This window comes from Macaca mulatta, chromosome 11 (genome assembly GCF_049350105.2).
Source record: "Macaca mulatta isolate MMU2019108-1 chromosome 11, T2T-MMU8v2.0, whole genome shotgun sequence".
NCBI classification, from domain to species: Eukaryota; Metazoa; Chordata; class Mammalia; order Primates; family Cercopithecidae; genus Macaca; species Macaca mulatta.
In genome coordinates this window covers 56658494-56674604 of record NC_133416.1, presented here as the reverse complement: position 1 = coordinate 56674604, position 16111 = coordinate 56658494, and the positions used below count along the sequence as shown (strand labels likewise).

The window sequence follows — 16111 nt, the reverse complement described above, 5'->3', positions numbered from 1 at the left end:
ATGTACTTGTATTTATTAGAGCTATCTTCCTATTTTAGAGATGAGCAAACTAAGGCACATAAATGTTAAGCAGTATCAGTCACAATGCCAGTAGACAGTGGAACAGGGTAGGAATCCAGTTCTGACTGACCCCATAGCCTGAGTGCCTTCTACCTCCCAAAGTGGAACATTGGACCCCTCTGCAAGGCACCTAATAGTTTTTTTTTCTTTTTTTTTTTGAGATCGGGTCTCATCATGTTGCCCAGGCTGGTCTTGAACTCCTGGGCTCAAGTTATCCTCCCACCTCAGCCTCCCAAAGTGCTGGGATTACAGGCATGAGCCACTGTGCTTGGCCAGCACCTAATAGCTTTATGTCAAAGTTCATTAATATCAGGACTACAACCCAGTTTTCTGACCAAAAATCTGAACTGTTTTAACTGATTTATGATATGAATATGGTTGAAAACCACTCAATTAGATTGCTTTCTCTTGCTTTCCTTGATTTGCTCTTTTTCACCCCTGACTAGTAACTGCACCACAGCAAAGTCATTCTGTTTCCTGCCTTAAATCACATGGAGAGGACTGTGTGGTACTCTGTGAGACACAGCTATGTTTCAATGTCAAATTATATATATATATATATATATATTTTTTTTTTTTTTTTTGAGATGGAGTCTCACTGTCACCCAGGCTGGAGTGCAGTGGCCCGATCTCAGCTCACTGCAACTTGGTTATATTGTTTTGGAGACAGCTGCACATTACCCAAACACTAACATTATTTTTTTAAAAGATGAAGATAAAGAAAAACCTTACAGTATTCAAACCTGTGTATCCTATGCTGGCAGACTCAGGAAAATAAAAACAGGGAGACCTAACCTGATGTTGTTATTCAAAGACGCAATAGCTTTAGATAGCTTTTCTCCAACAGGTTACATGCCTCCTGGGTTCAAGTTATTCTCCTGCCTCGCCCTCCTGAGTAACTGGGATTACAGGCACGTGCCACCACACCTAATTTTTTCTAGTTTTTAGTAGAGATGGGGCTTCATCATGTTGGCCAGGCTGGTCTTGAACCCCTGACCTCAAGTGATCCACCTGCTTTGGCCTCCCAAAGTGCTGGGATTACAGGTGTGAGCCACTGCACCTGGCCAAAGATGTTTTTTAACCAGGTAAACTGAAGATATGTATGTAAACCTTTTCTTTCAAATATTTTTGCAGAGCCTAAATTTAAAAAAATAATATAAACATCATGTTTTTAAATGTAATTCATTTTACCTTTTTCTTGCCTGTTACTGTCCATTCTTTGAGTACTTCACTGGCACTACCTGTAAGAGAAACCAGTTACAGATTTTGTCTCCTACCACACACACAGTAGTCAAGCAGGAGTCAGTGTCCTCCCATTTTGTAATTGCTGGAGAATTTACAAAGCTCCTAACAGGAAAAATTAAGGATCGGGTCTAGAGTAATATAATGAGATAATCATGCCATGCTTCCCTTTTGGAATACCTGCCTACTTAGAACCTCCTCTCCAAGTAATTTCCTCAGTAAGTTCTTCTAAGAAGAGACTAATGTAGCTGCGCCATTTTGAAGATTTTCTTATCTATACATCTTAGACCAAATACAAAGGGGATGGCACACTGGTTTTAGCCAAGTGTGCCATCCTTTCCCCTCCAGTTACACACCACCTTGGCTATATAGTTTTGGAGACAGCTGCACATTACCCAAACACTAACATTATTTTTTAAGAAGATGAAAATAAAGAAAAACCTTATAGTATTCAAACCTGTGTATCCTATGCTGGCAGACTCAGGAAAATAAAAACAGGGAGACCTGACCTGATATTGTTATTCAAAGACACATAGCTTTAGATAGTTTTTCTCCAACAGGTTACATGGAAGGAAGTTTATAAAACACTTCTCAATGCTATAAATCTGAAGGGTTGACTAAGCCTGCCATTCTTCTACATATTAGATAAGGAAATTCAAACCCACACATTTGAGTCACTTGCCACAGCCAAACTAATAATATTAGAATCCTCAAGACAATACTGAGTCCTTGAATTTGCCATCTGTTGGTGAGCCACTGAATCACTACTTTGTTTTTAAGAGTCTCTTAAATTCTTATTTAACCCAACTCCAATCAAGTCCCTTATACCACCGGCCACATGATTTCCTCTTAAATGCCATTAGAGAACATTTAGCGCAAAACAATGGAATTTTCTCAGCTTGTCTCTTACTATAGACACCACATAGCTTATTTCAGCTTCTAGGGCTGAAAGAGGTATTGTCAAATGTCATGGTATGTTATGTTTTCATGGGGTCTGCTATATCATCTATGAATTACTGGATTGCTGAGTGTTATAAAAGTCTGAAGCAAATTCTATTTGAACAAATATAAATTTATTTTTAAAACTAAGTCAGGATTACCTTCCATGAATGCTTGTACTGTTTTGTCCACACAGTTATCAAAGTGCTGCAAAACCAGGATGATTTCATTGTTGCTCTTATTGGGAACTATTGCACGTACCGCATTTATCTGGAAAAGATGGCGGGGTCGTTTAATTCTAACATTAGTAGGTCACTAGGCAGCTGAGGCCTATACAGAGAATAACGAAAAGAGTGATATTTCATTTTAAACAATATGTATCACTCTTTAGCATCAGCGACAGTACATACAACCATCTCACTGGGAATTATTAATAGATGACTGATACCAGCATGTGAAAAATTAATTTCAAAACTTAGAAATGCAGAACATTGCTAGAAATAGAAGTTATATGCTAGATTTCATATAAAGAAAAGGTGGTTTAATTTCGGTATCAGGTATTAATGTAGCATCAACATTTCCTCATTTTTAGCATACTGTAGAGAAAGGTGGAAAGTTAAATGAACTAGCAACAAAAACAACTTATATTTTTGTGTAAGATTTTTTGAAATATATTTTACCTTGCATCGTTTAATTGTAAAATAAAGATAATTTATACAAACAATTTAAATTATAAACTATTTCAGGCATATAAAACATAATTAACACGCACTCCATGACACTGAGTTTACTAAAACAAAATAAATATAATTGAAGCCCCCATGAACACCTAGTAAGTCCTATTTCCCTTCTTCGTCTCACTAGAGATTTCTACCCTGAACTTGGTGGTATTTCCATAAGTGCTTTTGCATTTTTATGATATGTGCATATATCCATAGGTAATATACACTATTATTTTGCATTACATAAATACATAAAAATATTATATCATATATCGTATGTATTTATCTTCAATTTATATTTTGCACATAGCATTATTTTTTTAGATTTTTTCCATGTTGATAAATGCATCTCTTATTTATTTATTTTGAGACAGTCTCACTCTGTCACCCAGGCTGGAGTGCAGTGGCATGATCTCAGCTATCTGCAACCTCCACCTCCCAGGTTCAGGCGATTCTTGCGCCCCAGCCTCCTCAGTAGCCAGGATTACAGGCATGCACCATCATGCCCAGTTAATTTTTGTATTTTTAGTAGAGATGGGGTTTTGCTGTTGGCCAGGCTGGTCTCAAACTCTTGGCCTCAAGTGATCTACCTGCCTCTGCCTCCTAAAGTGCTGGGATTACAGGCCTTGAGCCACCATACCTGGCCTGTATTTCATATTTTTTGAGACTAAAAATATATGGCCGGGCACGGTGGCTAATGTCTGTAATCCCAGCACTTTGGGGAGGCTGAGGTGAGCAGATCACAAGATCAGGAGTTCAAGACCAGCCTGACCAACACGGAAAAACCCTGTCTCTACAAAAATTAGCTGGGCATGGCGGCGCACGCCTGTAATCCCAGATACTCAGGAGGCTGAGGCAGGAGAATCGCTTGAACCTGGGAGGTGGAGGTTGCAGTGAGCCGAGATCGCGCCATTGCACTCCAGCCTAGGCAACAGAGAAAGACTCCATCTCAATAAAAAAAAAAAAAGGCCCGGCGCGGTGGCTCAAGCCTGTAATCCCAGCACTTTGGGAGGCTGAGGTGGGTGGATCACGAGGTCAGGAGATCGAGACCATCCTGGCTAACACGGTGAAACCCCGTCTCTACTAAAAATACAAAAAACTAGCCGGGCGTGGTGGCGGGCGCCTGTAGTCCCAGCTACTCGGAGGCTGAGGCAGGAGAATGGCATGAACCCGAGAGGTGGAGCTTGCAGTGAGCCGAGATCGGGCCACTGCACTCCAGCCTGGGCCACACAGCGAGATTCCATCTCAAAAAAAAAAAATAAAAATAAAAAAAAATAAAAATAAAAAAAGGTCCAGGTGCAGTGGCTCATGCCTGTAATCCCAGCACTTTGGGAGACCCAGGCGGGTGGACCATGAGGTCAGGAGTTCGAGATCAGCCTGGTAAACATGGTGAAACCCCGTCTCTACTAAAAATACAAAAGTTAGCTGGGTGTGGTGGTGCACACCTGTAATCCCAGCTATTCTGGAGGCTGAGGCAGGAGAACTGCTTGAAACCAGAAGGCAGAGGTTGCCATGAGCCAAGATTGTGCCACTGCACTCCTACCTGGGCGAAAGAGCAAAACTCAGTCTCAAAAAAAAAAAGAAAGAAAAAAATACACACACACACATACACACGCATACAAAATTTACAATAATTGTATATTTTGTTTTCATGTTTATATATCCATTTTATATCCAGCAACCTTGATGAACTCTTATTAGTCCTATTAATTTGTTGCTTTCTTGGATTTTCTATGTAGATAACTGTATTGCCTATAGATAACAGAAGGGGTTTCATTTGTTTTTTGAGACAGGGTCTCACTGTGTCACTCAGGCTGCAGTGCAGTAGTGCATTCATAGCTCACTGCAATACTTAACTTCTGGGCTCAAGCGATGCTCCCACCTCAGCCTCCTGAATAGCTGGGACTACAGGCAGGTACCACCAGGCCTGGCTATAAATATTTTTTGTAGAGATGGGGGTCCCCTTATGTTGCCCAGGCTGGTCTTGAACTCCTGGCCTCAAGTGATCGTCCTGCCTCAGCCTCCCAAAGTGCTGGGATCACAGGCATGAGTCACTGCCCCGGCCAAATAACAGCAGTTTTTTTCTGCCTTTCCAATTCTTTTTTTTTTTTGAGACGGAGTCTTGCTGTGTCGCCCAGGCTGGAGTGCAGTGGCCGGATCTCAGCTCACTGCAAGCTCCGCCTCCCGGGTTCACGCCATTCTCCTGCCTCAGCCTCCCGAGTAGCTGGGACTACAGACGCCCGTCACCTCGCCCGGCTAGTTTTTTGTATTTTTTTTTAGTAGAGATGGGGTTTCAGCATGTTAGCCAGGATGGTCTCGATCTCCTGACCTTGTGATCCACCCGTCTCGGCCTCCCAAAGTGCTGGGGTTACAGCCTTGAGCCACCGTGCCCGGCCATGCCTTTCCAATTCTTACAATTTTTATTTCTTGTCTTACTGCAGAATGCAAAATTAATTATTTCTCAAAGAAGCTCTGGTTCCTTTTAATGAGGAATGGTAGTTAGAAACCAGTATCTAGGAGCGGCCAGGAGCAGTGGCTCACACCTGTAATCCCAACAATTTGGGCAGCAGAGGTGGGCAGATGCCGAGGTGGGTGGATCACGAGGTCAGAAGATCAAGACCATCCTGGCTAACACTGTGAAACCCCGTCTCTCCTAAAAATACAAACAAATTAGCCAGGTGTGGTGGCGGACACCTGTAGTCCCAGCTACTCGGGAGGCTGAGGGAGGAGAGTGGTGTGAACCTGGGAGGCGGAGCTTGCACTGAGTCGAGATCATGCCACTGAACTCCAGCTTAGGTGACAGAGTGAGACTCTGATTCCGTCTCAAAAAAAAAAAAAAAAAAAAAGACAAATCAGTATCTAGGAGCTAGGTGTGCTTATCACTATTGTGGAGTCATTGTTTTTAGACACTTTCGTGGATCAATCTAGGAGATTTTTTTTTGTCAAATAATGAGCTCACATTGACATCTTCAATTCAAATGTACTATTAAAAGATCTTTTCTCATCTTATTTTAAACATGTATCTCTTCTCTCTTAACCAAAAGTTCTAGTTCCTAAAAACATTATTTTATAATTTGCTTTATTTTATAATACTCAAAATAATAACAACCCTACAATATAATATTACCATTATATTACTAATGATAAAACCATTGGAATAGCCGGGCGAGGTGGCGGGCGCCTGTAGTCCCAGCTACTCAGGAGGCTGAGGCAGGAGAATGGCGCAAACCCAGGAGGCAGAGCTTGCAGTGAGCTGAGATCCGGCCACTGCACTCCAGCCTGGGCGACAGAGCGAGACTCCGTCTCAAAAAAAAAAAACAAAACAAAACAAAACAAAAAACAAAAAAAAACCATTGGATAAAATTTAAGATTTACAATTCTTTTTACCCTTTAAATGTATCTCTCTAAACCCACATAGTAAGAACATTGTGTTCAAAAGTCAGTGGGGCCAGGCGCGGTGGCTCATGCTTGTAATCCCAGCACTCTGGGAGGCTGAGGCAAGCAGATCACTCGAGTGAGGTCAGGAGTTCAAGATCAGCCTGTCCAACATGGTGAAACCCTGTCTCTACTAAAAATACAAAAATTAGCCAGGCGTGGTGGTGCACATCTCTAATCCCGGCTACCTGGGAGGCTGCGACAGAATTGCTTGAACCTGGGAGGCAGAGGTTGCAGTGAGCCAAGATCTCACCACTATACTCCAACCCCGACAGACCTCCGCCTCCAACCTCTGCCTCCATTAAAAAAAAAAGTCAGTGGGCAGATTTATTCTAGTTTACCCTTTCCCTGAAGGTGAAATATTTTTAAAATGGCAAGCTTACATAAGACCTCAGTTCCAATCTTTTTGTTTGGGTTTTTTGGTTTTGTTTGAGACAGTCTTGCTGTCACCCAGGCTGGAGTGCAGTGTTGTGATCTCGGCTCACTACAGCCTCGACCTCCCAGGCTCAAGCAATCCTCCCGCCTCAGCCTCCTGAGTAGCTGGGACCACAGGCATGTGCCACCACATGTGGCTATTTTTATTTTTTGTAAAGATGAGGTCTCACTATGTTGCCTAGGCTGATTTCAAACTCCTGAGATCAAGGGATCCTCCCACCTTAGCCTCCCAAAAGTGCTGGCATTACTGGGCTTAATGGCACTATGTGGTAAAACCCTTGTGTTACTGAGACTGGCAAAACATGCCACAGTTACCTATTAACAGTTCAAGCTCACTATTCTGGTTTTTAGTACCCTCTAGGGATTTCCCTTACTTCTTATATTCAGCTATACATTCAAAATGATGTATATTATCTTTCATCCCATATTTCTAGGTTTTTTTTTTTTGAGACAGAGTTTTACTCTTGCTGCCCAGGCTGCAGTGCAATGGCACGATCTCGGCTCACGGCAACCTCCACTTCCTGGATTCAAGCAATTCTCCTGCCTCAGCCTCGTAAGTAGCTGGGATTACAGGCATGCGCCACCATGCTCAGCTAATTTCTTTTTTTGTATTTTTAGTAGAGACGGGGCTTCTCCATGTTGGTCAGGTTGGTCTCAAACTCCCGACCTCAGGTAATCTGCCCACCTCGGCCTCCCAAAGTGGTGGGACTACAGGCGTGAGCCACTGCACCCGGCTATTTCTAGGTATTTTATATTTTAAAATGTCTTCACGTCGGGGGCGCTGAGGCAGGAGAATTGTTTGAACCTGGGAGGCGGAGGTTGCAGTGAGCCGAGATTGCGCCATTGCACTCCAGCCTGGGCGACAGAGGGAGACTCTGTTTCAAGAAATAAAAATAAAAACAAAAATAAAAAAACCATACAAGTGAGAAGGTATACAATCTGTAATTCAACGAAGGCTAATACATTTTTGAGATGAGCAACTTCATATGTATCAATCATAGTAATGATCCCTAAAAAATGGAAGTGTAGGCAAAACTTAACAGACTCCGCCGGGAGTGGTGGCTCAGGCCTGTAATCCCAGCACTTTGGGAGGCCGAGGCAGGTGGATCACGAGGTCAGGAGATTGAGACCATCCTGGCTAACATGGTGAGACGCCCCCTCTATTAAAAATATAAAAACTTAGCCAGGCGTGGTGGCACGTGCCTGTAGCCCCAGCTACATGGGAGGCTGAGGCAGGAGAATCACTTGAACCTGGGAGGCAGAGGTTGCAGTGAGCTGAGATCATGCCACTGCACTCCAGCCTGGGTGACAGAGTGAAACTCTGTCTCATAAAAAACAAAACAAAACAAAACAAAAAAAACCCCATCAAACTTACAGACTCTACGATAAAGGTAAGGTTCTGATAATTTAAAAATACGATTATGTATAGTACTCAACCACTGTACAGGACTCCATAGTCAACAAATTTTTAAAAAAATAAGACAGAGAGGCCGGGTGTGGTTGCTCATGCCTATAATCCCAGCACTTTGGGAGGCCAAGGCGGGCAGATTGCTTGAGGTCAGGAGTTTGAGACCAGCCTGGCCAACATGGCAAAACCCCGTCTCTACTAAAAATAAAAAAATTAGCCAGGCATGGTGGCACATGCCTGTAGTTCCAGCTACTCAGGAGGCTGGGACATGAGAATCACTTGAACCCAGGAGGCAGAGGCTAAAGGGAGCTGAGATTGTGTCACTGTAGCGACAAAGCAAGACTCTGTCTCAAAAAAAAAAAAAAAAAAAGACAGAAAGCACATAAAGCTTTTGTTTTATGTTTTTCTCAATATAGCTTGTTGAGGGTTACATTACTAAAACCACTTGGTTTTCTTTCCAAAAGAATGCTCCTTAGAAGATCTACTTCTGGCCGGGTGTGGTGGCTATCCCAGCACTCTAGGAGGCTGAGGTGGGTGGATTACTTGAGGCCAGGAGTTCGCGACCACCCTGGCCAACATGGAGAACCTTGTCTCCACTACAAATACAAAAATTAGCTGGGCATGGTGGTGCACCCCTGTAATCCCAGCTACTCAGGAGGCTGAGGCACAAGAATCACTTGAACCCAGGAGGCGGAGATTGCAGTGAGCTGAGATCATGCCACTGCACTCCAACCTGGGTTGGACTCTGTCTCAAAAAAACCCACAAAAGACCTATTTCTTGTCTTGGCTCTGAAGCCTCCTGGACTTAAGAATGCTCTTCAAGTACTTGGGAAGATCCTATTCAGATTGTTCCTTAAGAAGTGTTGCCAAATGAGATACACTCAGGCATATAAATATTAATAAACTAATTAATACTGAATATCTTCAAGAGAATTTGGAGTTAATATACATGGAGATAGGCAAAGAAAATGTTTGCATTTAATAGGTTCTGTTAATAGGTTCTGTGCAATCAGAACCTATTTATGGCCATCACTCTCTGATATATAGTGGCATTGTTTTATTCTTAAAATTTCACTCTTGGCCAGGCACGGTGGCTCACGCCTGTAGTCCCAGCACTTTGGGAGGCCAAGGTGGGCGGAACACAAGGTCAGGAGATCGAGACCATCCTGGCTAACACGGTGAAACCCCGTCTCTACTAAAAATACAAAAAAAAATCAGCCGGGCGTGGTGGCGGGCGCCTGTAGTCCCAGCTACTCCGGAGGCTGAGGCAGGAGAATGGCGTGAACCCGGGAGGGGGAGCTTGCAGTGAGCCGAGATCGCACCACTGCCCTCCAGCCTGGGTGACAGAGCGAGACTCCTTCTCAAAAAAAGAAAAAAAATATTTCACTCTCATAATGAGTTTGTGGTAGCCACTAGTCATATTAGTACCTAACTTTTCCTATGACAGTCAAGTTTACTATCCATAGTGACTAGTCTTACCTTCTCTTTCATGTTCTCAAAAGCCCCTCCCTGGGCCAGTACAGTATTGGACTGCAAATCAAAAATGAATCCTGATGAATCTGAAAGAATAAGAAAGGAAAAATATATTCAACATGATTCAAATGTAATCCATCCCTAAGACAGAAGGGCCAAGACTGGCTGCTTTTGTCCCATAAAACAATTAACAGCTTAGTTGCTATTTGGCAAATTCTGTTACATAGATAACTTTAACTGCCTTCTGAATTAAACTTATAATACAAAATTTTAATTTTAATAAAAACTGTCACAGTTTGAGGTAAACACTAAATACATCAACTATATTAGACTGTCCTGTAATCCTTGATATTGCTGTTAATTATCCCACCTTAAGGTCCTCTAAAAATGTTGCAAGTAAATAGCTCCCCATGGTAAAATTTAACCCTAAAGAATCTGAAAATGTGAGTGGGATGGAAGCTTCTGTAGCATTAATAACACAAAGTAATTTCCTCTTCTAGATGGAACCATACGTGTTATGTTTGTAGACTATAAACCCATGAATACATTCATGTGTGTGTCCCTAATATAAAGCTTGATGAAGCAAGGTATCCAAGTTGTAGGTTATAGAAAAACTCAGTTCAATATGATTGATTACAAAAAAAGATTCTGGTTTCTCTGTACTTACAAAGAAAAAGGCTATGTGCAAATTTAATCAGTTTCTTTACCTCTGACTATGTGATCAATAAATTACTTCAGCTTTAATACTCAACAGCTTTGTTTTAACCCAGTAAGATACAATCTCAGGAGATGGTTAGAGTGCTTTTCAAATTCTGATGTGCATACTTACCACCTAGGGAATCTTATGCTAAAATGTAGGTTGTGATTCAGCAGCCTGGCCTGTGGCAGGAGATTTTTACTCCCAGGTGATAACAATATTACTGATCTCTGCACTGTACTTGGAAGTAGCTTAGGAGTTAGAATTTCAACAAGGCAAGTAAAAGGAAAAATGTTGAGAAAAGGGGTACAAAAAAACCACGGTAATACTCTAGTACACTTTCCAAATTATTTTGCTGTTATTACAGATATGTTTCAATTAAAGATTCTTTCACGGCTTAATCTTAAACCTTGAATTAATTTAGATTGAACTTTTGTTAATACTGGCCATTTCTAGACTGTTACTCAAATGAAAAAATCAGGTAACACTTATACAAACTCAGTATTTAAGCTTGAGTTTTCTGGATGACTATAAATATGGTTAACTCCCAATTATCTTTATTAATTGAAAAGAGATACAGTCTACAAAAACAAAGATCTTATAAAACCAAAGCACTATTTAGAACGTTCTCAGAATTCCTATAGATCAGCTAAATGACATAACTCGAATGTTTTAATGTATCCTCCCTCAAAGAGTAATGAGCAGTGGGATGATACAGAGGACATCAATAATCCACTTATTAGTCAATCAAACCACCAATCTCTTTTAGGGAAAAGAGGGAACATAAAACAGCATTTTGGGTTCTATTACTAGCCTCTTATGCTCATCTAGCTCTGTTTTTTGTTTTGTTTTGTTTTCCTTTAACAACATACTAGATGACACAAACTGCAAGGAAGACAAAGGGTAGGCTGGGTATGGTGGTTCACACCTCTAATCCCAACATTTTGGGAGGCCAAGGCAAGTGGATCGCTTGAGCCCAGAAGTTTGAGAGCAGCCTGGGTAATATGGTGAAACCCTGCCTCTACAAAAAGGAAAAAAATTAGCCAGACATGGTGGCACGTTCCTATAGTCCCAGCTAATTCGGAGGCTGAGGTGGGAAGACAGCTGTAGTCTGGGAGGTTGAGGCTGCAATGAGTCGTGAATGCACCACTGTACTCCAGCCTGGGTGACAGAGAGAGATCCTGCCTCAAGAAACAAACAAACAAAAACCAAAGGGTAGTTCTGCAAACACTCAATTACTGGCCGAAACAAATTAGTATAATTAGGATTTATCTGGAATACTGTTAGGATAATGATTAAAAATACATAAAGCGGCTATTTCAGTCAGGATCCCAAACAGGAAGCGAATGGCATACTCAAACTGGGCAATCTTAATAGAGTTTAATAACAGGACTATTTTCAAATGTGCTAGCAGAGAGTAGGGAAACCACCCAAGATAGGGCTGTACCTCTTGTTATCGTTTTGCTGGCTTTTTTTTTTTTTTTTTGAGACGGAGTCTCGCTCTGTCGCCCAGGCTGGAGTGCAGTGGCCGGATCTCAGCTCACTGCAAGCTCCGCCTCCCGGGTTTACGCCATTCTCCTGCCTCAGCCTCCCGAGTAGCTGGGACTACAGGCGCCCGCCACCTCGCCCGGCTAGTTTTTTTGTATTTTTAGTAGAGACGGGGTTTCACCATGTTAGCCAGGATGGTCTCGATCTCCTGACCTTGTGATCCGCCCGTCTCGGCCTCCCAAAGTGCTGGGATTACAGGCTTGAGCCACCGCGCCCGGCCTCGTTTTGCTGGCTTTTAAGCAATGTGCATTGCTAATTGAGACTTGAGTGTGAGGAGAGAGCAGTTACAGGAGCCAAAGACAGAAAGGGCCCTTTTATTTTTGTTTCATCTGGTATACAGAGGGCCAAAGGACACACTCAAGCCCACAGCTACCTGTCAGAGAAAGATTAGAGGAATAAATGTTCCTACCTCACTCTCCTCCCTTCCTCTGAATTTCCTGCCAGTGTTGCCCAATGGCCAGCACTGGCCATTACTTACTTAAACCAGGGGCATAGGAGGCACTGAGATGGTCTATACAGGTCAGGAGGGCACAAATGACAATTTTGCATTTATATTCTATGACACGAGGTCACCAAAAAGAGAAAGCAATAATCTAACATCTTAATTTGTCTACTCACTAGCTGATATTGCCTTTTTAAACTTAAACCAACACCTCAAGTAGATTCAAAACCTTACTTTAATCAACTGGAGCCTAAATGTCTCTTAGTATTATATAGAAAGTAATTTTTAATTCCTATCAGCAATAGTGATTTTTAAACTCTTATTTTTTCATGAAAAGAAAGCTTAAGATTTACCTGATTCTATTGGTAGGAAATAAGGCAGGATTTCATCTTTTTATTAATACCTAGCTGTGATACAAGAGCATGTATTCTATCAGAAATACATTTTTAAGGAAAAAGTGCTGTTAAATATTCTCTAATCTGGCCAGGCGCGGTGGCTCACGCCTGTAATCCCAGCACTATGGGAGGCCGAAACGGGCAGATCATGAGGTCAGGAGATCAAGACCATCCTGGCTAACACGGTGAAACCCCATCTCTACTGAAAATACAAAAAAGTTAGCTGGGCATGGTGGCGGGTGCCTGCAGTCCCAACTACTCAGGAGGCTGAGGCAGGAGAATGGTGTGAACCTGGGAGGCGGGGCTTGCAGTGAGCCGAGATCACGCCACTGCACTCCAGCCTGGGCAACTGAGTGAGACTCCGTCTCAAAAAAAAAAAAAAAAAAAAAAAAAATTCTCTCATCCTGGGTGTTCAGGTAAAAAAAAAAAATTCTCAGGCAAGATTCATAAAGAATATGAGGAAGTCTAGGCTGGGTGCAGTGGCTCATACCTGTAATCCCAGCACTTTGGGAGGCTGAGGCAGGTAGATAACTGGAGGTCAGGAGTTCGAGACCAGTGAACAAGGTGAAACCCCATCTCTACTAAAAATACAAAAATTAGCCGGGCATGGTGGCACACACCTGTAATTCCAGCTACCAGGGAGGCTGAAGCAAGAGAACTGCTTCAACCCAGGAGGCAGAGGTTGCAGTGAGCCGAGAATGCACCACTGCACCCCAACCTGGGCGACAGAGCAAGACTCCACCTCAAAAAAAAAAAAAAAAAAAAAAAAGAGGAAGCCTTGAGCTTGAGCTTTGTTATTTATTTCACTCACATCAGGAACCATTTCAGAATTTTTTTTTGGAATTACTTTTTTTTTTTTTTTTTTTTTTTTGGAGACTGAGTCTCGCTCTGTTGCCCAGGCTGGGAGTACAATGGTGTGATCTCGGCTCACTACAACCTCCACCTCCCAGGTTCAAGCCATTCTCCTGCCTCAGCCTGCTGAGTAGCTGGGATTACAGGCATGCACTACCATGCTCAGCTAATTTTTGTATTTTTAGTAGAGTCAGGGTTTCACCATGTTGGTCAGGCTGGTTGGAATTATTTCAAATAGCACACATTCAGGTATATTTTAGAAAAAGTATGTTATTTACAGTACAAATGACATATTTGTAAATACTACGGGTTTTCTTATTGTTTTTGCTGGCTTCAAAAATTAGGCAAAAGTTGTTTCTAGGCACTGAGAATGACATAGAAATAGCTGAGCCTGATTATTCCATGTATTAAATCAAACTTGAACAGGTGTCTTGACAAGCTTTAAAACACAGTGTCATTCTGCTGTTAGTTTATATTTTAACCTGTAGATCATACTGTACTAAATGTTTTAGAATTTGGTTTAAAGTTCTGATTATATTTATACCCAAGGTACATATTTATTTATTAAAAAAAAAAAAAAAAACAGAAAACAACACATTTGGCAAGAATGTGGAAAAATTGGAATTCAGGAGCACTGCTAGTGGAAATGCAAAATGGTACAGCCCCAATAAAAACCACATGTTGGTTCCTTAAAAGATAAAACATAGAACTACCATATGATCCAGCAATTCTGCTTCTTGGTATACATACAAAAGAAATGTCACCAAGGTCTCTAAGAGGTGTTTTGTATATCCACGTACTGCTGCAGGCATTGAGATACACTAGGATGCAACAGTGAACAAGACACATGCCCTCTTAGAGTTTTACAGTCTAGTGCAAGAGACTGGTAAAAAAATGAATAACCATCTCAATATAACAACAATGCGTTGATTTATCAAACTGTATGATACTAAACACATACGTTAGACCTTCACAATAACACTATTGTGGAGTGAAAATTATTAAAAGCTCACCACCTCGGGTCCTATCTAAAGAGGTTTGGCAGAGCTAACATGAACACACAGTAAGGCTCTTAGACGCACTGAAGTGAATTTGATACAATTATTCATGAGCAGATTATTTCTATCATAGAAAACCCTGTGCTTGTGCTCAAATTCTAGGCTGCTCACTACAGAGACAAGTGTAGGTATATTTTAGAAAAAGTATGTTATTTACAGTACAAATGACGTATTTGTAAATACTATGGGTTTTGTTATTGTTTTTGCTGGCTTCAAAAATTAGGCAAAACTTGTTTTTAGGCACTGAGAATGACATAGAAATAGCTGAGCCTGAGGTGGTGGAACCCAAGTCTAAGGATTCTCATGGGGGCTACTGAATTTGTATCCGAATTCAATAACCAAAAACTTAAGAGTTTTGGATTGCTTGTATCTTTCTTTTGTTAACATAATGGCAAATTATTCCCTCTGACAAGCGAGGAGAAAAATGGAATTATAATCCCTCTCAGAATATCTTCTCTTAATCTTATATTGATGAGAAAATCAGTCATGGTACTACTCCTTGTCCAAAGTCACACAGTAAATCCTACTGTAGAATCAAAGTGAGTCCAGGTTTTAGGCTTTACACTAGTGCTGTGTAACTCATCAAATATACTAGTTCTCAAATTGCCATTATTTTAACAGTATCTTGAGATATAGTCTTTCTTCTAAGGATTTCAGATTCTTGCTATAATCTACTGATATGCCTTACACATACATAAAGCAAGTTGAGTAACAATATTATTCACATTTTGATGGCAGCAGCCACTCCAGATGGCCTGCTGCTGCCATCACACTGGCTTCAGCAAGGAGGCGCCACTAGGCCACCAGGGATACACACTCAGTGGAGCCTGAAAGTGGGCAGGGACGGGGGTAGGGGTGGGGGAGCAGGAGCCCTACCTCTTCTGAGTTGGGGCAGGAACTCCCCAGGTGCCACTGCCAAAACTGGCTGTAGACTCAGACCTCCCGCTCCATGAAGCAGGCAAGAGACCCCATCTCCCAGCTGCAGCTGCCCAAACCATAGCTGCACACTCAGGCATCCCTGTACTCTTGAGGCCATCGGAAGGCCTCCCTGCCCTCACAGGCTAGGAAGTGCCTGCTCCTGCTGTCTGGCTTCTCTCTGCTGTCTGCGCCTGCTCCAGTCTCAGCCAAGTTGGCTGAGCCAGGGTGCTATGAATGGCAGCAGGAGACAAGCAGGTTCCTGGGCAGAAGGGAACGGGTCCCTGGTTAGGCCCCACCTTCAGGTCAGGGAGGGCCTTCTGAAGGCTGGGGGCCAGGCTGCTAGTCCAGCATACTCGGGTAGGGACTTGTGGTGCCTTTCCAGGCCCACCCATGGCCACCCACGGACCAACTGGCACACACTTTCTCCCCTGAGGTCGACAAAAGTCCCTGGCTCAGCCAGAGCGGGGCAGGGATGGAGAGAGGACGG

General features: G+C 42.3%; 1 protein-coding gene and 1 long non-coding RNA gene across 8 annotated transcripts in view; one reads left to right on the top strand and one right to left on the bottom strand.

Moving 5' to 3' along the window:
• Positions 1–16111, bottom strand: part of SPATS2 (spermatogenesis associated serine rich 2) — a 169383-nt gene that overhangs the window by 35424 nt on the left and 117848 nt on the right. For all 7 annotated transcript variants that reach the window (XM_015151655.3, XM_077954127.1, XM_077954129.1 and 4 more), the window contains 3 exons: positions 9721–9800; positions 2403–2511; positions 1252–1301 (listed from right to left, as the gene is read on the bottom strand). In XM_015151655.3, the coding sequence (XP_015007141.1) occupies positions 1252–1301; positions 2403–2511; positions 9721–9800 (239 nt within the window). The remainder of the gene's footprint in view (positions 1–1251; positions 1302–2402; positions 2512–9720; positions 9801–16111) is intronic.
• On the top strand, positions 197–3401 carry LOC144332860 (uncharacterized). Its single transcript, XR_013401051.1, has 2 exons — positions 197–312; positions 1105–3401. It is a non-coding gene; the product is annotated as an uncharacterized LOC144332860 (long non-coding RNA).